The sequence below is a fragment of the Alexandromys fortis genome, unplaced genomic scaffold (genome assembly GCF_014885135.2).
Source record: "Alexandromys fortis isolate MF-2015 unplaced genomic scaffold, M_Fortis_MF-2015_v1.1 scaffold_163, whole genome shotgun sequence".
Classification (NCBI taxonomy): domain Eukaryota; kingdom Metazoa; phylum Chordata; class Mammalia; order Rodentia; family Cricetidae; genus Alexandromys; species Alexandromys fortis.
In genome coordinates, this window is record NW_026068085.1 from 1,954,187 (window position 1) to 1,976,954 (window position 22,768).

Genomic DNA, 22,768 nt, shown 5'->3' on the forward strand with positions numbered 1-22,768 from the left:
AGAACAGAAATAAAAAAAAAAAAAAAAAAAAAAAAAAAAAAAAAAAAAAAAAGACCCAGGCCTCTAAGTTATCAGCCCAGAGATATGCTGTTATCAGCCATTCTGATTGTGGGTGTTGTGGAAGCAGCAGCTATGTATGTCCTTGGAGATCTGTGAATGTCTTCAATGGGATGTTCTTTGCCTGTATGCTAAACTGACCAAATGCCTATTGATAAAGATTATTGCAGGAAGGCAGATCTCTGCCTTACCTAATTGAGAAGAACAAAGGTCTGGCAGTGGGGAAAACTGTTTTCATAAAACAATTCTAACTGTGGGAATTAATACCCAAATATGTAACAGAATAGAAAGCTAGCTACAGTGAAAATGTATAGCAAAGGAAAGCCTTATCTTTCAGTTTAACCTTTACCAGATCCCTTGGTTCTGATAAGTCGCTCATGAAAAGATGGCTGAGCACTTACTGTATAAAGATGTGGCTTGTAGTAATTGAGCTGTATCTATAGCTTAGTGAATCAGAATCTCTGAGGCACAGGCCTGAGCATGAAGGATAAACAAGACTGGGCAATGTCCCACGCCATGGAAGTTGAAAAATTGCCCTAAATGGAATAGCTTGGCACGGTCAATCCAGAGCGGTAGAGGACCTTGTTCCTTGAGGTGCTGCAGCCAGGAAGGGGCCTTCAGTCTCATGACAGAGTCACAAGAGAGACATCAGTGCTGGAGGCTGCTAAAGCTTTTCCACTTTCTCAATAAGTACTGTTGAGTATTACAGGGCATTGCTTATCCATCGCTGCCGTTGGTTTGTTTAGGTGACTTGGAGGGATGTGTATATTTTTTACTAATACGACTTTGGCATTTATGAACTTTTCTGTAGGTTTGAATGCACATTTGTTTTTAGGATATGAAGAACTGGAAGAGGTGAGAAAATGTAACAAGTCTTGAATATAAGAGATTGATTAAATATGAGCCTTTTATGAAAAATGTACTCAGAGTGCTAAGTGGATAAACCAATAGTGCAAATTCAGGCATGAAAAAGTGTTTATGTGTAGAACTTGAACTTAAGCGATGTTGTTCCTAGGGCTGGAGAAATTGTTCACTTGTTGCTCTTGCAGAGGACCCAGGTTCTGTTCCCAGAGCTCATATTCCAGCTCACAAGCCTTGCAGCTCTAGTTTTGGGGGATCTGGTATCCTCATCTGGAATCTGCAGACACTCGCCATGTGCACGCAGGGTGCAAATAAAAACACACATACAGATAAAATAAACGAAGAATTTAAAAATATATATTCTTTCCCACCAAAAAAAAAGCACAAAATAATTTATTGGTTAAAGGAAAGTTGCTTCAAGCTGTGGACAATTAACATTTTAGTACAAAGTGAAACTCCAGAGCGCCACTTGAATGGTAACTAAATGATGCTTTCTTGGTGACTGATAGATTACCAGGATCGCAGAGGCTCAGCTAAGAACCCGGTGGTGCTCTGGGGAGCCGGCTTCATAGCTTTGGGAATGACATTTGATTGCCCTGTAGCAAAAACATCTCAACTTGCAAACCAAGAAAAAATGGTTAGTTTTTCTCCAAAACAGTTTAATTTTTTAATTCAAAATTCTGTGAATATGCATTGTTCACTATTTAGGTAAATAAAAGATTGTGGAAATTTTATGGCTTGTTCAATATATGGAACCACTTTTCCTTATGTGTTATTTTTAAATGAAACTGATACTTAGATTTTGGGTTTTCCTTTCTTTTTCCTCAATGACCACCTTTTTCTTTTTCTTATCTTTTGTTTTTTATTCATTTTTAAAAAAATTTTGGAACATGGTCTCATGTTGCCTAGGGTGGCCTTGAATTCACAATGTAGCCAAAGTGGGCTTGAGCTAACCCTTCTTCTCCCACCTACTGGGTGCTGTTATTACAGGCATGTGCCGTCATGACTGATATTTATGTTTCCAATTTTGTGTTCATAAAACCTCAGTCAAGATAGTAAACTCTCATAAACTTTGACCAAAATGTGTAAAAATAACAGATACAGTCAGGCAAACATGACATGAAAAGAAGAAACAAGGAATTTTATCTTAAAATAAATCCAAATTTTGGGAATTTTGAGAGAGGTTAGGAGATGAGTGATGTGGAACCAAGCAACTAAGTAAAGCCAGGTTTCCTGGGATCCAGGAAGGTGCTGCCACTCAGCGTCCTCCCTTTTCCTTTCTCTTCTCTTCTCTTCTCTTCTCTTCTCTTCTCTTCTCTTCTCTTCTCTCTTCTCTTCTCCTCTCCTCTCCTCTCCTCCTCTCCTCTTTTCTTCTTGTTTTTCAAGATTTTGTTTTTATTAGGTTATTAAAATTACTCCATAGAGTAATGCTTCACTGTGGCATTCCCTCCTTTGTTTCCTTCAGCTTCTGCTGCCTCTGCTGCCCCATTTCTGCAGGTTCCTGCTTCCTCAGGAGCCTCTGCTCTGCCTCTATGCAATCAGATTCTTGTTTTTATTCTGTCACTCCCCTCTTGTAGACCTCCTTTCCTCTCTCATGGTCCCCTTTAGAGTCTCATGACCTATTGCCTATATTCACATCCACACGTACATAAAAATCAAGACTCTAAGGTCTGCATATGACAAAACATATCAGTCTTCTTAAGTTTCTTAATTGTTTAACATTGTCATTTCCAGTTCCATCCAAAATATCTAGAACATATACAAGAATTTCAAGTGTTAACGCCCCCCCCCAGAATTCTTTCAGTTAATAAGTGGGCTAATTACCTGAACAGGCTAGTCTTCAAAGAAACACAAATAGCCAGCAAATATTTTTAAAGATGTTCAGCATCTTTATCCATCAGGGAAATACAAATTAAAATCACTTTGAGAGTCTAAATCTCTTTCCTAGTCAGAATAACTAACCCCAAGAAAGCAAACAGTAAATGCTGGTTAGGGTGTGGCCAAAGAGGAAGAATCATTCACTACTTGTGAGACTGTAAATTGATGGACCCACTATGGAAATAAGTGTGGAGGATTCTGAGAAATCTAAAGATAGATAAGACCTATGACTCAGCTATTACCACACTAGGGCACTGCTCCTAAATCCAGGTCTTACAGCATGCTGGGTACATGATCCTAAACCCATGTCTTGTACCACAAAGAGGGATCTCATAATCCTGTTGATTGTCTCAACAGTCATAAGAGTTAAGAAATAGAATCGGCCTGGATTTCCATCATCAGACAAATGGATGATGAAAATGTGGCGTGTATAAACAGTAGGATTTTGTTCACCTGTAAGGAACACACTGTTTCTAAGCTAGAGAAATTATTTCCAGAAAACAATAAGCCAAGGAATCAAGTGCATTTCCATATCACAAAGTACTTGCACACCAAGTACAAAGAACTTCCCAAAGTAACTAAGAAAACCCATCCAATGATTATGTGCTGATTGAGATGCTTTTCATTTCTTTTTGTTTATAATGATTGCTTGGTTCAAGGCCAAATATGCAATTTTCCCAATAGAGCTGTCTCCATTGTCCACAGCTTGAACTTATTTAGTTGTGCTTGGTCAAACATTTTTACAGGAAATTTTTCTGTTTTCCCCACCTTTGGAAAACTTCAAACAATAATGCTCTTACTATAATCTCTGAAACCTGCACATCTCCTAGCTCAAGCCCCTTGTCACTACCCTCATTTTGGAAAGTATACTGTCACGCCAAACCAGTCCTGATTCTGAGACCTCATGTCTTGAGTTCTCTAGTGAGATGTCTGTGAGCAGGGAGGGCTTCCACTCTTAGATTTGGAAGCAAATGTGTTCTGCCCCTCACTGAAAATGAGTTTAAATATCATTCTTCACGTTTGTTATTGGTAGGACCTATCCAAAGCTTTCCCCCATAATCTGCAGTCTCTGTGCCATGCAGATAAAACGACATAGCTGTAAAATGGCTCTGGGCGATTGGTTCCATTCTCCCATACTCTGAAATGATCAGGAGTACAGAAGCAAATACAGACAACAGGAGGATTTTCCCTCAAAGCAAAAAAACTCCCTCAAACTTACCTGGGAACTTCAACTTTTAACACTGTTGAAAACAATTTCCATATCACCAGACAATGGTCACTGAGAAGAACTGGTACCTTCGCTAGTTCCTAGCACATTTGCACTAACTACATCTTACATGACTTCCCATAAAACGTCAGCCGATCTCTGGCTATGATGCTCTGTCACTAAGAGTGAAAAATGTAAGTCCTCAAAATGTTTAGATGTACTAACGCAATTTATTTCCTTTTCATCTCTACATTATTTTCTAGTCCTCAGTTCAAATTAATGAGATGAAGTCAGTTGAACTAGAAGCAGCGCAGAATGTAGGGAAGCATCTTGGTTCTGAATCCCGAATACCCAGATTTAGTTCTGGTCATCCTGCAATGCTTTATATAATGTTAGGTACATGTGACTTGATTTTCATACACTTCACCTTTCCTCTCTGTGAAAAGGGAGCAAAATGATAGCAGTGCCCAAGATTATAAGGTTGCTATGAAAATAAACTGGACAATCAGTAAATATCTGCTATCACCATCATCATCACCTTCAGGAAAAACACTGGTAAATCAAAGGATTTCGAGCATGGTTGTTATATTTAGTTCTCTGTAAATTACATGAATAAAAATTATTAATGCCACTCCACTGTTGTCCTGACCACACAAAGAGACACCAATGTGTAATTTGTATGTCGCTATTAAATTAAGATGGGATTACAGCTCAGTAGGGCAACTCCTGGGCTATGTAAAATGGGCATTCCATACTAAGCTTGGCACTTGCAACAAACATGTCTGTAGATGCTTCTCTTAGGATCAAAGTGCTTCACTAACCTTAATGTTCAATAGATCACTAATCGATATTTGTTAAACACCTACAGTCAATATGAAATCTAGCATTGAGAAAAATAAATTTTAAAAATATAAGAACTTCACTGATATCCACAAAAACAAAAGGGTGTCACTATCACAAACAAGTAAAAACTCCTTTCTGTATTCTTCCACTCCAAGATTTTATTCATCAGATCACATACTACCTAGTGCACGAAAGCAGCAAAACCAAGATCCTCACGGCATTTGCTTTCCTTTAGCTCCTGCTTGATAGCATTTTAAAAGCAATGCGCAAATGTATACTTGGTCACAAAGCAGTACTGGGATTTATTCATATGAAAGTACTGTGATCAATTTCATTCATCTCCTGAAGCTACCAAGTTCAGGTCAGTTTATTAAGATAGCTCATGTATTTTATTAGCCTAAGTTTTATGTAAAGAAATGGTGATTATGTTTTAAATTCTTAGGAATGTGAAATGACCTTTAGAGAAAATTCTTAAGGAGCTTCTTTCTATTCTTGAGACTTTCAAAGCTAAATTTTCTTTTTAAATCTATTGTGTCTGGTACAGTAGAAACTTAAAGGGATGACTCTAGGCGCTTTCTTAACTGTCACCAACGGCAATCCCTTCCTGAAATGAGATCTGAGACACTAAAATTCCATCCAAGCACAGCACTGGATATCTCACTCTGTGATGATGACATGTGACAATACATAAGCAGATCTATTTGGTCTTCACTAGAATTTTTCAGAGCAAAATGGAGGAAATTATTACTCATTTTCCCAGCAGGTATGATGCCTTTGTCACCCGATGGATTCATTAGAGACAGTCGGGTCTAATGTGTTATTTATAAGGACATAATTTTCAGGAATCAGAATGATCATGCTGTAAAATTTTTCCTATGCTTTGTTCTTTATTAAGAACTTCTCCAGGTCTTGTTAAGAGAAAAGAATAAGAGACAGAGAATGGCACTGCATCCAATGAAGGAGCTTCCAGAGGAGACAGAGCCTGCGTGGATTTCAGGCTGAAAACTCTTGACTGCCACTCAGTAAGCACATATATTATTGAGAAGGAGTTTCCTTGTGCTGTTTGAAATTTAAAAATCCACTCAAACTTAAAATTAGGGACTTTGGGGTGGGGGTGAAATTTGCAAAATATTTTATATAATTTGGACATTAACAAGAAAAAAATTACAAATGGGAAAAAATAAGACCCTCATTCTTAAAAAGAAATATATTTATAACTTTGATTTCTCAAACTTTTCTACTTCATAAAACAGTGAAACAAGCCCTCAGAAATGCATCTAACATGGTACTGTCAATAAAACGCAACACTAAGTGTGACTTTACTGCATCTTTGCAAAAATCCCATGAACTAGGTATTTAGGTCTGAAAATTCTATGCAAATGAACTAATAGTTTATTGCAGAGATATGTTTCCTCATGCCCAAAGCTGTTCTTTAAGGCTCATTTTAGCTGTCATATCTTTTCGCCCATTTCTTCATCTAAGCAATTGTGAGGGCTGAGAAATGGGAAACCCTCAAACCTTATTTGAGTGTGCTGCTCACACCACTCGTTCACCTCTCTGCAGAGGAAGAGGAACGCAAGAATGGGTCCATAGAAAGGAGGGACAAGATACCTCAGTGGCCACATCAGGCAATGACATAAATTGTTCAGCACTGCTGGAAAGAGTTTCAGCACTACTGAAAACTCTAAATTTGATAACATTGCATCAGCTTGAGTTCCCATCGAGACGAAGAGTTTGTTTGGCCACTGTAATCCACAATGAGAATTCAGAAGCAATGCAAGTACAGTAGACATGGTTTTGTTTCATTATGGTGTTTTTTGTTATACCCCTTTAATTGAACTTCCAGCCGCAGAATGTTTGAAAAATCAGAATATCTCCTTGTCCAGATTTTTAAAAAAGAATATTATGTATATTCTAGCACCAAAATACTCTTTGAGGACATGTGGCTTTAAAAAAAACTATTTAAGATCCCAAATACTCTCTCAGTGGTTTTGTTTTCTAATAAAGCTTCTGTTCTTGAATACGGAGCACTGCTTTTGGTATGACTGAAAGTTAAAATAAATGTAATTTCTCCTCTAAAGAAAAGGAGAAGTACTTTCCTTCCATCAGTTCATTAACCCTTGGACCTTTGCAAAAACATGAATTATTGAATATATTTCTAGTGAAAAGTAATTTCACTGTTTTAGCTAGAATCTAGCAGTTTTAATAGTTGATAGAAATTTGAACAGAAATGAAGCATTTCTAAGCATGACAATGAGTCAATCAGGAATAAAGTATTTATAAAAACAGCTGTCATTAGAGCATTAAAAACTCAGTTCATTCACATCTCACACATTTGCAGCTAGAGATCTTCAAATGAATTAAAGGTTCAAATATGAGCATCTGAAGCTACATGACCCGAGACGCCTACCCTTAAATTCTGCAGTTGATGTCATTTCTTTAATCAATGCAAAGAATTGTTATATTTCATCCCAACCTCTCAGCTTAAAAAAAAACTTACAAACAAACCTCTCAGTCATTTTCTCCGCAGACTCCCCAGTGCACAAAACCCGTGCGATGACTGCCTCCCAGTTACTGAGAAAGCAGTCTGTGCTAAAGAGGCTCACACACATTTTAAAACAAACAGTTCAACCCAAAGTTCCTACACTCACAGCCCCTCCCTCAAGCAGCTGTCCACACGGCAGGGCAGAAAGCTGTGGCTGCCATCTCACCTCATCTTTTCAGTCACTTCAGTATAGAACCACAATCATTTAGGATAGAATCAAATCTTCATTTTATTTGAATTTCAGTTTTTATGCAATTTTAATAGAAACCATAAGGTAACAAAATGGAAAAAAGACTCTAAACCTGAGACCCTGAAATAATTAATTCTTAAAAATAATCTAAAGTCATATAAAGCTAGCACAATGTTAGCATTTCCAGGGCACTTCCTTTTTCATTACCAACCACCACAGGACACTGTTCCCTTAAACTGAGTCTTTCATAAGTGGGATATATGCTAAGTTCAAAACACTCCCATTAGATCCCCAAAATGACTGTGAGAAGGCATTTTCTGAGACACAGTAATTTGAAAGTGCCACACTCCCTTACCACACACAGTGAGAGCCCGACATCCACTTACCTTGTGGCAAACAAACGGTAAAGTGCAGACACTTCTCAGCCTGTAGCTGTCTAACATAGTGCTTGAGGAGCGAGCAAAGCATCTTTCACCCTGTGAGGAGCTGCATCTCCAGGCTTGGCTTCCTTCAAGGAACACCAGCGAGAGTGTCTGCTCACCTCTAGGGGAGAGCAACAGCCTCTTTGCACCAAGCACTTGCTGCTCTGAACTGCAGCGACTTAGAATGAAAGTAAGAGGAAGCAGTGATGTTTAAATACCATCCCCTTGCTTCAGATTCACAGGATGTGACTCAACACTCAAACCAGGCAGGGTAGAGTTTCCCTTTGCAAACTGTTAGTGCAACTTACATAACAAACATCATCTCTAGGCTCCTAAAATTCTTCCAAGCTAAATATATTTTTAATTTACTTACTCAGTCACATGATTTTAGTAATCAATCTTTTCCCCATGACAAAATCCACAAGAAGAGATTTACATCACTGTCCAAAGAATCACTGTTTACATTGCTTTCTGCAGCGAACCGACTTAATATTATTAAAGAGGTGTGAGCTTGACAGCATCTCCCAGAGAGGCTGTATATGTGTGTGTATGTGCATGTGTGTGTGCGTGTATGTGCATGTACAAGCGTGTGTGTGTGCACATACATGCGTGTGTGTACATGTACGTGTGTATGTTTACTCTTGGTAATCACATATGTGTGTGTGCGTGCATGTGTGTGTATGTGCATGTGTGTGGAAGTGCGTGTGTGTGCAAGTACATGCAGATGTGTGAGTGTTCATGTGTGTGTGTATGTGTGTGTATGTGTGCTTATTCTTAGCAAATATATGTGTGTGTTTTTATTCTTAGTAATCATATTTTAAATATATATATATATATATTAAAGGTACACTAAAGACACTAACACCATCTGCAGAATAAAACTGTATTTTAGCAGGCAAGCAGTGACAATTCTACATAACACAATAGACTTTCCTTCACTAAACGTAGAATGAAACAAACCTTCACAATTTGATGGTGTTGTTTCCTACAGGTTCTATACCATCATCACCTTGTGAAGTAAACTCTGCCACTCTGTCTGCCTCCTCAACTCTGAGTATATCTATGTTATAAATATTTCTAAGGCATGTTACTAATGACATGACTCCTCTAGTAAATATGGCACCTTTCTCCACCACCTGTTACCCCATAATTCTCAGTTGTACTAAGTTTGATCATACATATCATACATTAATTTATTTTATTTGGTTACCTCAGTGAAATATAACAGACAGGAAGATCTACTATATAAACCAAATCACTATTATCAGAACAAAAGGTGGAAATATACATTAATAGTAGCAAATAGGTTGAAACCAGAGCAGAACTGCTAAAAAGAAATAAGATGACCTGGATATATAATCACAACCATTTCAGTAATCACATTAAAAATTAATTTAACAGAAGCAGTTCACGCTGACACAAAAATCTCCATGCTTGCTGGGCTAAAGCAAGAGGATCCCGAATATGAGGTTAGCTGAGGCTATACCACAGCTGGCTGAGGCTATACCACAGCTGGCTGCAGATATGCCAGTTTATAGCACAAGATGCTGTGTAAAAAAGTAAAAGAAGGAAGGAACAGGGGAAAGAGTAGGAGAGGAGGAGAGAGAGGGGGGGGGGAAGGGTATGAAAAGATCACCATTCTAACAATGCTTACACCAGTATGTAAATGCCATACATTTAACAGGTATTTGATCAAAAATATATTAATAACAATCATGGTTTTCTGTTTATGCACTAGTGTTGGATATATGTATGTGTGTGACATTCTATTTAAACTGGCCACATTTAACTGCTTTCTAACCACAGGCTACAGGCTATCATCCTAAACAACATGAGTCTAGAGCTGGAGATTCAGGCTCCATCTGCAAATTACAATCCAAATATTACATATTTAGAAAGATCACCCTGAATACTTTTCTACAAATAGCTTTCTAGAACTACTTTTTATTTGGTGATCCGGTTAATTTCTTTCATAAAAATTATAGTCAAAAATATTCTTCTTTATTTACTTGCTACATGATATAAATAATATAAGAAACCTGAGGGCAAGGATCTTGTGTTCAATATTTCATTTCCAGTCACTGTAATGATGGCCAATACACAGGAGAATGGTGTAGGAGGTCCTTCTGTTTGTGTGTTGATTTCATTGGTTAATGAATAAAGAAACTGCCTTGGCCTAGTTGATAGGGTGGAGAAAAAAGGATTGAATGCTGGGAGGAAGAAGGGCAGAGTCAGAGAAGACATGGATCCTCCGCTGGAGATGGATGCCAGTTAGAATATCCATGTGGCGATACACAGATTAATGGAGATGGGTTAAACTATTATGTAAAAGTTAGCCAGTAAGAAGTTAGAGCTAATGGCCAAGCAGTGTTTTAATTAATGTAGTTTCTGTGTGGTTATTTCGGGTGTAAGCTAACAGGGTGGCCAGGACAAACAAGGGGCCTTCTCCTTGCAACAGGAGAATTTAATAAATATTACTTAAGGGGGCTGGAGAGATGGCTCAGAGGTTAAGGACACTGACTGTTCTTCCAGGGGTCCTGAGTTCAATTCCCAGCAACCACATGGTGGCTCACAACCATCTAAAATGAGATCTGATGCCCTCTTCTGGCATGGAGGCAGAACACTGTATTGTATATGTAATAAATAAAATCTTTTAAAAAAAATTACTTAATAAGTAAGTGGAATGTATAATTTTTGTTATGGTCTTGCCTCATAACAAAATACTAAGAAGTGTGTTTATATTTTAATTGAATTTTAAGCAAGCATATAAGAGTGGTCTTCTGAATTAACAAAAATTATCAAAATTAACAAAAATTGTTCCCTAATGAGTTGAGAATATGACGAATATACAGATGCCTGGGGTCTAGGCTGCACCCTGTAGTCATGAGGGTATCCACTGGAACCATGCTGATCTGAGTGGCCTGCGCTGTCACCTGGTGGCCGTGGTGTCACCTGGGCCATGTCTGCATCCATGGCCCTACAGCAGCAAGGGTCTGAGTTGATGCTCATGGCTTCTGTTGTCACTGAGGACCATGCAGATGACTGGGGTCTGTGATGATGTCCATGGCCCTTTTAGTCATTGGAACCATTTTGGGCTGAGCCAGTCCCACTCTTTGTAGCTGGCCCTACCCTCACTGAAGACCTCAGCAGGAGAGCAGACCCGACACAACTTACCCTTCTGTCCATTCATCTTTACTTGCAAGTTCATTCCCATGAGTCATTGGTCTGGTTCGAGACCTCTAGTTTCTGCTACACCACCAATGATAGGCTCTCACACTAAGGCTCCTCTTGGATATCCTGCTGCTGCCCTGTGTCATGGAGATCCTGTTGTTAGGATCTGCAGGTTTGACCCCTTCACAAGCTCCAGCAGTTCATAGATGAGGTGGATGTTGGGGTGGGGCAGCTCATAGCCCTGGATCTGGACCTGGGTGGTAGCTGGGTTGATCAGCTTGTTAGCTTTCCTCCATTATCACTACCTGGGTGAGCTCTCCAGCATGGTGTGGGCTGGCACACCCAACACAGCCTACAGCAAGGAACAGGGCCAGTTCTACTGCTCTTGGGCCCCTCTCACTCATATTGCCAGGGCCAGCTCTACTGTTGAGCCCTGGTAGGGTACAGGCCCCCCTCTCTCAATTGATGTAAGGGGCATTGGGTAGGGTCAGCTCTCCTGCTCTCTGGCCATCAGGGCTAGTTCAACTGCGACCCTGACAACAGCATCAGCTCCAGTGTGCTGCTCAGATGAAAAGCAGAGGTTGTTTTTTCCTGTACTGCAGTGAGAGTCAGGCTAGCTCTCCTACTATTTACTGTGATCCCAGAGCCAGTGCTCTCACCTGCTACAGGGGATAATGGGTGAGGGGGGAAGGGCATCTTTCCCTCACCCATACCACCACATGGCAGACAAGAGGGGGAGGAGTCAGATCTTCTGCTCTCATGCACTTAAGGTCAACTCACTTGTACCCCAGTCACAGGGTCAACTCTAGTGTGCTACATAGGTGAGGTGCATGCCTACAGTGAGGGGTTGGGGCATCTTTTCCCAGTGCCGGACGAGCTCTCCCCTGAGGGGTAGGGCCAGCTCACCTCATGCAATATCCAGGGAGGGGCAGGACCAGCCATTCCATGGCCATTAAAGGATGGGGCTGGCTCAGCACAACATGGTTCTAGTGATCCTTGTGTTAACACCAGCATGGACATAAGATCCCACAGACCCAGCTGCAGCAGGACCACAGACCCAGCCACAGACCCAGCCACAGACCCAGCCACAGACCCAGCCACAGACCCAGCCACAGCAGGACCACAGACCCAGCCACAGACCCAGCCACAGACCCAGCCACAGACCCAGCTGCAGCAGGACCACAGACCCAGGCATGGCCCTAAACAGCAGCTCAGGACTGGACATCTCATGGCCCTGGGCAGCACAGCCTCCTCAGGTCATATGGCACCCGGAGCAGCATGGCCCCCAGGCATCAACATGTTCCTAGGTGACTGGCTAGACCCCAGGTATGCAGAGTTCTTGGTCACAACTGGAGCCATGGACACCATCTAAGATCCCGACCTCTGGATGGCTCTAGGCAGCAGCCCATGCCTAGACTTCTCCATGGTTCCAGGTGGCAGTGTCAGCCACCCAGATCAACATGGAACAAGACACGACATGATCCTTGGACACTGATATGGTATGAGGTGGCCGACCCGATTCCTGTAGTAGCTTTTCATTTGTATTTTAATAAATAAAGCTTGCCTGAGGATCAGAAAAGTAAAACAGCCACACTGGCCAGCCTTACAGATCGGGCAGCAATGACAATACACAACCTTAATACCAGTAGCCACACTAGCCTGCCGTAAGAATTAGGCAACAGTGGTGCCATGCCCTTAATCCCAGAACTAGAGCAGATTATAAAACAGGAGGAGACAGCTCTCAGTCTCAGTGTCGTCCTGAGATTCCTGGAGGCAGGATCGCCATTTTGTACTGAGGTAGAGGTAAGAGCCTGTGGCTAGCTGTTTTGCTTTTCTGACCTGCAGGTTGAACCCCAATTTCCCTCTCTGAGTTTTTATTAATCATGCTTCAAACTCCAGTTCTCTACATGGCCCTAGGTGGCAATAGAAGCCCTGGACATCAACTTAGACTCTGGCTGCTGTGTACCCAGACAAGGGCCTCTGCAGCAGCCCTAGTTTGGATGACTTTATGGCCCCAGGGGACAGGGAAAGCCATTCAGATCAGGATGTCCCTGGTGGCAGCATGGTCTCAGATACCCTCATGGCCACAGGTTGAGGCCCAGATCCTGGGCATCTCTGTGGCCTTTGGTTTCACCATATAGTATAGACATCAATATAGATCCTGGGTATGGTAAAACCATGGACCTATTCATGGTCTAAGGCAGCAACCTAGGCCCAGATGGCATTCTGATCCCAAGTGGCTATCAGGGCTAGCATGGCCCCTATAGCTACATGGCCCTTGGATACCAATGTAGAGGGCAGCCTAGACCCCCAGCGTCAGCATGGTCTTCAATGGTCTCAGGAGCCAAAGACATCAACACAGATCCTGAACGCTGCATGGCCGTGGACCCAGACCATTGGCTGCAGCGCTGGTCCTGATGATTCTATGGCCCCAGTTAACAACCCTGGCTATCTAAATCAACCTGGTTCCAACAGCAACACAGCCCTCAGACACCAACATGGTCACATCCTAGATAGCATGTTTCATCCTAGACCCCAGGCATCCACATGGTCATGGTGGCAACATGGGTGAAGGACATCAACACAGACCTGGCTGTGCAGGACCACGGACCCAGACATGGCCCTTGGCAGCAGCCCAGGCTGTCACTATGGCCCCTGGTGGACATGCAGGCTATCCAGATTGGCGTGATTCCCAGTGACAACAGGAGCCACAGTCATCATCACAGTATCCCTCAGTTGTTCCAGAACCCCAGATCAAAACCTGGCCCTTGGTCATAGCCCAGGCCTAGATGTCTCCCTGGACTCAGGTGGCCAACTGGCCATTCATGTCAGCTGGTTCTTCCCCAGCCTCACCTCTTCAGATCCACCTCTCTCCCCAGCCCACGAACCATTCTACCTCTTCTCTCCTACCTCCCCAAGCTGTACTCTCTCACCACAATGGTGACCAACTGCCCAGTGCCAGAGCTCTTGGTAGGGTCACAGATGATGCTTGGTTGAATATTGCCCGCTCAGCCATAAGGAATAGCATGGGACTTTTGCCTTTCCTCTCCCCATGCCTGTGCCTAGAGGCCTCAGGTAATGATTGTGGCCTAAAGATACTTGCACGGGAATGCATTGCACCGTTTCTGTGTTCCTATTACTCTACCAAACATTGATATTTTGTATACTTGGGCACTGTGACACAAATCTGGATTGTAGGATGCCCATTCATCCCCTGTCTGCAAAGGCAGAAAATCAGCAACTCCTATACACACAGCTAGAGGACTAGAGTCGAGGGTGAGAACCAATCTCTCCCCTTTTGTTGACACTTTTTTTTTTGGTAGAATCTAAGAATAGGACTTCTGGTTGTCTTATGTGCTGTACAATATGATGTTGCTTAAAGCAGACCAAGAAAATGAAATACAAATACATAAAGGACAGATTTCTGACACCACCACCACTACCTTCAACACCTCTACCACCAACTACCACCATCAACATCACCTCTACCATCACCTCTACCTCCACCAACTTCACCACCTCCACCACCAATTCCACCATTACCAATACACCTCTACCACCACCTCCACCACCACCTCCACCACCATCATCACCATCACCACTTCCACCACCACGTCCACCGCCACCTCCACCACCACGTCTACCACCATCATCACCATCACCTCCACCACCTCTACCTCCACCAACTTCACCACCATCTCCAACACCATTACATCCAGCACAACCTCTACCAGCACCAGCACCACTACTACCACCACTGCCACCACCACCTTTACCTCCACCAACTTCACCATCACCACCACCTTTACCATTACCAACACCTCCACCACCACCTCCACCACCATCATCACCATCACCTCCACCACCTCAACCACCTCTACCTCCACCAACTTCACCAGTATTTCCAACACCACTACATCCATCACAACCTCCACCAGCACCACTACCAACACCAGTGCCACCACCACCTTCACCTCCACCAACTTCACCACCACCACCACCTCCACCATTACCAAGACACCTCCACCACCAGCTCCACCCCACCTCTACCAGCATTACACTTCCCAGATCCTGCCATCACTGTCATGTTTTCTCTCTGCTGTGCAAACATGGGCACACCAGAATGCTCATAGTGGAATTGTTTATAATGTGAACAGCTTTGCCATGGGCCACAAACAGTGGAATGGTTAAATGGATGTGCTGATACTAGCAATATTCCATACTAAGGAATATTAAGTAGTTTTTTAAGCAGTTGAGCTATATAGATACAGTACATGCAAATCTTCTTAAATAAAATCAACGAACTGCAGAAAAATGCACTGTCTCAGCTAAGAGACAAATTCACATGACAGTTCACAGAGACTCTCAGTCTGTAGGTCTCCACATCAATTTTGAACTGGAAGCAAGGTCTGGAAAGGAGGTTTAATGGGAATGATAGGGATACTGGGAGGAATCAAATCCATTTGCTCAGTTTTTTATTTATTGTATGTCACATAAAATAAAAACAAATCCATGTAATCTATAGGTAATTTGAGAAGAGCATTTTACTTAAAAAGTAATTTAATATTTACATATTTTATGACATTGTACTCACTTTAAATGGACCCTCCATTATTTTTCAAAACAATGTACCACAAATCAAAGTGCTCTTCTCTGGCCCAGTCCTCATCTTTTAAGGGCCCCACTTTATGTTTTCTATGATTTTTTCCATCTGACTAAAGAGTATGCCAAAGTCATAACAGAGACAAAAACAGACAGCTGGCTGCATCAGACTCTCCAGTGTGCCTTTTCATACTGGCCAAGGTCTTTGATTTTCCTGTGGACCTCCTATAAACTTTTACTAGCTTCCTAAAATGCAGCTTGGATTTATTCACCTGTAAATGCAAAAACAGCCCAGTCTTCATGCTAATATTCACTAAATTAGTATTCCTTAAATTAGAATAAATAACATTGTATAAAACAATATATATAACTTTATATATAATTAGTGGAATTGCTCGGATTTCTGAATTGGATGCAGCAATTGCATTCTTAATTAAGAGAAACTAGCACTTTGGTCATGTTGGGGCTGTTCTGGTACTCAAACATCATATTGGGAACATACACAACTTTCCATGTTCCACTTCTTTGATTTTTAAGTATTCCAGCATTAAAGGTTACATGGCTTAAAATGCATAAGAGTTCAATGTGGCTGTAGAGGGTCTTATGTTTTGTGTGGAGAGGATCTGTTCATCTGCTTTAGAGGCAGGGTGTTCTACAGTGTCCTGTAGCTCAGGCTGGTCTTGAACTGGCTACAAGCCAAGACTGAGAAGTTTCTGTTTAGCATCCTTTCATTTCCCAAGGACACAGTTTCCAGATATGTGTCAACATGCCCAGCGTCTGTGTGTTATTTGAGACAGTGCTGGTCAGTGTAGCCGGGAACTCATTAGACAATCCACATTAGCCTCCAAGTTGTAATTCTCTGGCCTCAGCCTCCAGAGTGCTTGTATTACAGATGTGTGCTGCTGTTCTTGGTTATCCCTTTTACCTTTAATACAGATGGCAACGGGTGTTGTGGAGTTGACAAGTTGGTATAAATATTGTTCATTTCTATTTCTAACATACTTCTAATTAAATCTTCTATGTAAGCTGTGAATACTCCCCTGATGCCACCTCAAATCTTGACATTACGCCAAATTTGGTTTAGATTTTTCTGGGAGAAGTAAAACATCACAGGTTCATTTCAAATCTATATATTTCCGTCTATAGCACTTCTTTCCGTCTATTCAAGGGAAACAGTCTTCTGAAACTCTCAGAGGACAAGTGAAGAAAACGCTTCAAGATACAGACATGGGCAAGGACACCCGGATAGATTCCATGCATTCAGGAAATAAGGCCAGAACTTAACATTGGGATATCATAAAATTGTACAGTTTCTGAATAGAAAAGAAAGACAAAGTGAAGGAATAGTCTATATATTAGGAGAAATGGTTCACTCATGCACGCCATTATGTTATCAGATCAAACATACCCATCTCTTCAAACACTTATCAGTTCGTGTAAAGAAAATTCAAAATATTTTTTTCAGAGCTTTGTGGGACACCTAGTACACAGTCATACCTATGGTCATCCTGCCCTTCACGAGCACACAGGAACTATTTCTGCATGTCTAACTGCAGTTTTGTCCACTGACAACCATGATAGAAAGCCAGAAACCTCTCTCTTGGAATATGACTCATCCTACCAAAATGGTCCTGCCACCATGACCTATTCTTAATCATAATTTTTTCTAAACACTCCATGTCTACCACCTTAGAAGTCAGGGCTCCATAGAAATTCAGTGAGTGGTGACACAGACCTTAGGCTCATTGTGTTGTAATTGTTTTCATTCCTCGGAGGTTTTCAGATTGGTATTTGAAAACAACCCCCACTCCCCTATTCCTCACCTCTCCCTTTCTCAGAACTCTTCACCACAGGGCCTGGGCCACCACAAGCTTCTCCACATCACACGGGTGACTTTGGAATTGTCAGGTTCATAGCTTGCTTTTCACATTTTATTTCATATTTTAAACTTTCCATATTATATATTCTTTTTATGTACTTACATAGTACTGGTTTACATAAGTATATCTTAAATATCTTTTATATTTAAAGATATTTTAAATTTCTTTCATTGTTTTGTATAATATATACTGAATGAGTTCAAGCCTAGTACTCCTTCAACTCCTTGTAGATTGATCCCATCTGACTACCACCAACTTGGTGTCTTCCTTTTTTTAAATGACCCAGGAAGTCCATTCATGTTGCCCATCCATTAGAGAGATCTGTGGGCCCATCCATTAGAGAGAGCATGGTCACCCTGCCAAGGACCACATGCTTAAACAAAACTATCGGCTCCCCAGAAGGCATCTGCTATGCCTGTCTTCTCAGTTATGAATGAGAGTTCATGCATCCCTGGGCTCCCCAGAAGGCATCTGCTGTTGCTGACTTCTCAGTAATGGTGAAAGCTCATACATCATATTTCATTCCATGCTAGAATGCTGACTAGTTTGATCCTGTGCATGTCAAGCATGCACAGCTGCTGTGAGTTCATGAGGGCAAAGGTCCTGTCATGTCCAGAAGATACTGTTTAGCTTTAGCCCTCCCAGTCTCTGCCTCTTACAACAGGAGGGTAGGGGAGAGGAGGTTGGGGGCAGGGAATAATTAACTTTAATAATGTTTGAAAAGGCCGTATTAAAATATACTATTTTATAAGCTTCATATATGTCTGTGTGTGTACAAAATATATGTGTGTGTGCATGTGTGTGTATATGTGTATTCTAAATATTAAGTAGGATATAAAGAATTTTAATAGGAGTTATCCTACATGGGGTAGTATGTTCATCTCAGAAGCCATAGGTCATACCAAATAAAAATCCCAGTATCAGGTGATGTGGGATGTCCTCCTTATATGCATTACTTTTATTGGTTAATGAATGGAACTATTTAGGCCAATGGTTTGGCAGAGTAAAGTCAGGTGATAAATCCAAACAGATATATATATAGAGAGAGAGTAGGTAGAGTCATTGAGATGCCATGTTGCTGCTGAAGAAGGAAAACACTGGAACCTTCCCAATAGGCCACAGCCTCATGGTTATACACAGATTAATAGAAATGGGTTAATTTAAGATATAAGAGCTAGCTAGGAATATGTGTCAACCATTGGCCAAACAGTGTTTCAATTAATATTGTTTCTGTGGGTCTAGGTGGCCAGGAAATAAATGAACAGTCTCTGTCTACAGCCAGGTATGAATAACCCCATTAAACTATTTGTCAGAGCTATTCCAGTGACCCCCAAAATAACACAGGCTTACTGCTGCAGCATTTGGTTACCTACCAGAACTTGACGATAAGGCCTGATTACTAAAGGCTGCAAACACATTAGCCACAGGACACAGAGCAATCAAGTTGGCACTCACTAGGAATCTTCTTCAATGCTTGCCAGCTCTCATTGTAGGAGTTACAAAGACTGACAAGGGAGGGGCAACATCAATTGTCTTATCCAGATCTTTACCTTGTGAACTATAAGAATTACTGAAGTGGGGTGGGTAAGATAGACCCCTGTTGCAAGAATGGCACAAATGTTATGGAGACAACCTACTGTGTTCTGATTGGATCTAAGGCTACCTCCAACAAGTGGAAATACATGTCTGGCACTATGAATCTGGCCAAGTATTCTCAACTGGGGAACCCATGGGCAACACAGGTAAATTTATTACTATTACTTTGCCAATTGAACATAGAATTAAACTTGTCCCTAAATTTTAGTCTCTATACCCCTTTCTGGCACATTACTGTCCTTGGCTTCCCTAGACAGACCTGCTCATTTCCATGCCATACAAACATACTTGACTCTATGTTCTCTAAAAACCTAGGAACCATAAAGAAGATAAAATATGTAAATTTGTCTATCTGAACGTGACTTAATTTGCTTAACATGAATATCTCCATCCATCTTCTTACAAACGGCATAACTTTGCTCTTTGTTATATCTGACAATTTCCCACTGTGTGTATATATACATATAGCACATTTTCCTTGTCCGTCCATTTATTGGTGGATGCCTAGGTTAGTTCCATAAGTTAAGTTATTGGGAACGGTGCCATATTGATATGCCAGTTATCTCTGTGAAATGTTGATCTGAAGTCCTTTGGAAAATATCCAGGAATAATACAGGTGGGTTTTTCAATAGATTTTGAGACACATCCAGAATGATTTACCAGTGGTTGGGTAGTTTACCTTTCCGTCAGCAGCAGATGAGGGTTCCCTCATCTACTTCATTCTTATGAGCACTCCATTCCTTTATCCATAGAGCTCCTGCCTCCACACTTTGTCCACATCCTTGCCAGCACTTGTTTGTGTTCTAAAGACTGTCAATGTGACTGGAGGAAATGCAATCTTAAGGCAGTTTTATGTTTTCAAGATTTATTGATTTTATCTTTCACTGAACATGCGCAGGTGCCTGAGGAGCCCAGAAGTGGGTGTGTGAGAACTGGAGTTATGGCCAGTGGTGACCTGGAAGTTGTGGGTTTTGGAGTCAAACTCAGGTACTCTGGCAAAGTTACAAGTGATTTAAACTGCTGAGTCATCTCCCCAGCCCACCCAGTACTACCTGGCCTGTTTGTTACTGCTGTTTGAGGCAGTGTCTTACTAGGTACACTTGACTGGTCTAGAACTCAGAGATCTGCCTGCATCTGCTTCACTTCCCATATGCTGATATTAAGGTATGCACCACCATATCCTGTGATCAACTGCAATTTTAATTTGTATTTTTCTGATGGTGAGTGAGGTTTAACATATTTCCATATGTTTACTGGCTGTCTTTATATTTATCATTTGAGAACTATCTGTTCATTTCATTAGCTCAGTTATTGATTTGCCTGTTAAGTTTATCATTTAATTATGAGTTCTTTGTATATTCTAAATGTTAATCCTTTGTTTTATATGCAACTAGCAAAGATTCTCTAATGCTGCATGGCAGTGATTCTCAACCTTTGGAGATCAAACAACCCTTTCACAGGGGTCACATATCAGATATTTTGCATATCATATATTTACATTGGAATCCATAACAGTAGCAAAACTATAGTTGTGAAGTAGCAACAAGAATAATTTTATGTTTGGGGATCACCACAACATGAGGAACTGTATTAAAGAGCCATAACATTAGGAAAGTTGAGAACCATTGTTCCATAGGCTGTCTCTTCACCAAATTGTTTCTTTTGCTATAGAACCTTTATAATTTCATAAGACCCTACCTGTGAATTTGTGGCATTATTTCTGAGTGTGTGGAGTCCTACTTAGAAGCTGTCATCTGTGTCTGGCTCTTCAAGTGTTTTCTCTGCTTTTCCACTTAAGAGTTTCATGGTTTCAGATCTTACATTAAAGCCTTGACTCATTTACAGTTGGTTTTTGTGTGGGATGAGAAACAGTGATCCAGTTTCATTTTTCTGCATTTGGATATGCAGTTTTCCCAACATCACTTTAATGAAGAGGCTATCTTTTCACCAATATTTATTTTGGCATCTTTGTTAAATATCAGGTGATTGTCTATTTGAGTCTTCTGTCTATTCAACTGTCTATTTTGGTGCTAGTATCACCCATTCAGGTGGTCTGGGATATAACAGGAAAGTAGTATGGTGTTACCACCAGCCCTATTCTTTCTTTTTGCTCAGGGTTATTTTGATGACTCAAGGTCCTTTTTGTGTCAATATGGCTCTGAAGACTTAGTTTTCTGTTACTGTAGGGAATTGTAGTAGAATTCTGATGGGGGTTGCATTAAATCTGTACATTGCATTTGACAGTAAAGCCATTTTCATGATATTAGTTCTTCTAATGTTTTTTTTTTTGTTTGTTTGTTTTTGTTTTTGTTTTTTGAGACAGGGTTTCTCTGTGATTTTGGAGCCTGTCCTGGAACTAGCTCTTGTAGACCAGGCTAGTCTCGAACTCACAGAGATCCACCTGCCTCTGCATCCCGAGTGCTGGGATTAAAGGCGTGCGCCACCACTGCCCGGCAATTCTTCTAATGTTATTAAAATAATAATCCTTACCAGTGAGAAATCACTCCACTTACTTAGAGATGAAGGCAAAGCTCTTTACTAAAGCTCCTGACTGATTGGCAAAAGCCCAAATAAGAGTTTCCTCCAATACAAAATTTTACAATACATATAAACATACATATATACATACACACACACATACACACACATCACATACACTTTAGATTTGTGTGTTCCTCAAACACAGTCATCCTTAAATTTCTTTTGGGTCAAACCGCAGGTTATGCTTTGAACCATTTAAAGAGGGACAGAGTCTGTATGCATGGCTGCTTAGGCAGATAAGCAATTCACACATCAAAGATATCAACTTTCTAAAATTGTTTTAAGTTTACAAGTGTTATTCTTTTGAGTAGTTGTTACTCAGGGTCATATTGTGAGATAGTGCCTTTGTGCGCTAAAGATTTGTCACTCTTATTGGTTTAAAAAAAACTGATGATTTGTCAGTATCCAGGCAGGAAGTATAGGCAGGGCAACCAGACTAAGAGAATTCTGGGAAGAGGAAAGGCAGAGATGCAATCACCAGCACATGTCCTTGTGGTATAATTGAGCATCCTTTGGATATATACCCAAAGTAGTATTGCTGGGTCTTGAAGAAAGTTGTTTCCTAATTTTCTGAAAAATCTTTATACTGATATCCAAAGCAGGTGTACCAGGTTGCACTACTATGCAGAAGTATTCCTTTTGTTTCACATTCTCTCCAGCATAAGTTGTCATCAGTGTTTTTGATCTTGGCCATTCTTACAGGTAGAAGATAGAATCTCACAATTGTTTTGATTTGCATTTCTCTGATGCCTAAGAATGTTTAACATTTCCTTAAGTGTCTTTCAGTGATATAGATATGAATAATTTGCATTGGTATGGATTTTAAGGTCAATTTTGTTATATGTATATGTATTTTTGATCTTGATTAAGGTATTGTGATTGTGTAGTCCATTTAAAAATGTACTGTATAATTAGGAAATATAGATTGTTAATGGATAATAGTCAAGCTTGTAGTCATGTTAGTTAGATTTTCTA

At 40.8% G+C, this 22,768-nt stretch overlaps 1 protein-coding gene across 5 annotated transcripts in view; it reads right to left on the reverse strand.

Moving 5' to 3' along the window:
* Mctp1 (multiple C2 and transmembrane domain containing 1) overlaps positions 1-22,768 on the reverse strand; it is a 573,693-nt gene that overhangs the window by 358,731 nt on the left and 192,194 nt on the right. The window contains exon 1 of one of the 5 annotated variants that reach the window (XM_050122208.1): positions 7,968-8,166. The exons of the other annotated variants lie outside the window; for them this stretch is intronic. Within the exon in view, the coding sequence (XP_049978165.1) occupies positions 7,968-8,024 (57 nt within the window). The 5' untranslated portion in view covers positions 8,025-8,166. Of the gene's footprint in view, positions 1-7,967; positions 8,167-22,768 lie in introns of those variants that run through there. 5 annotated transcript variants of the gene reach the window in all.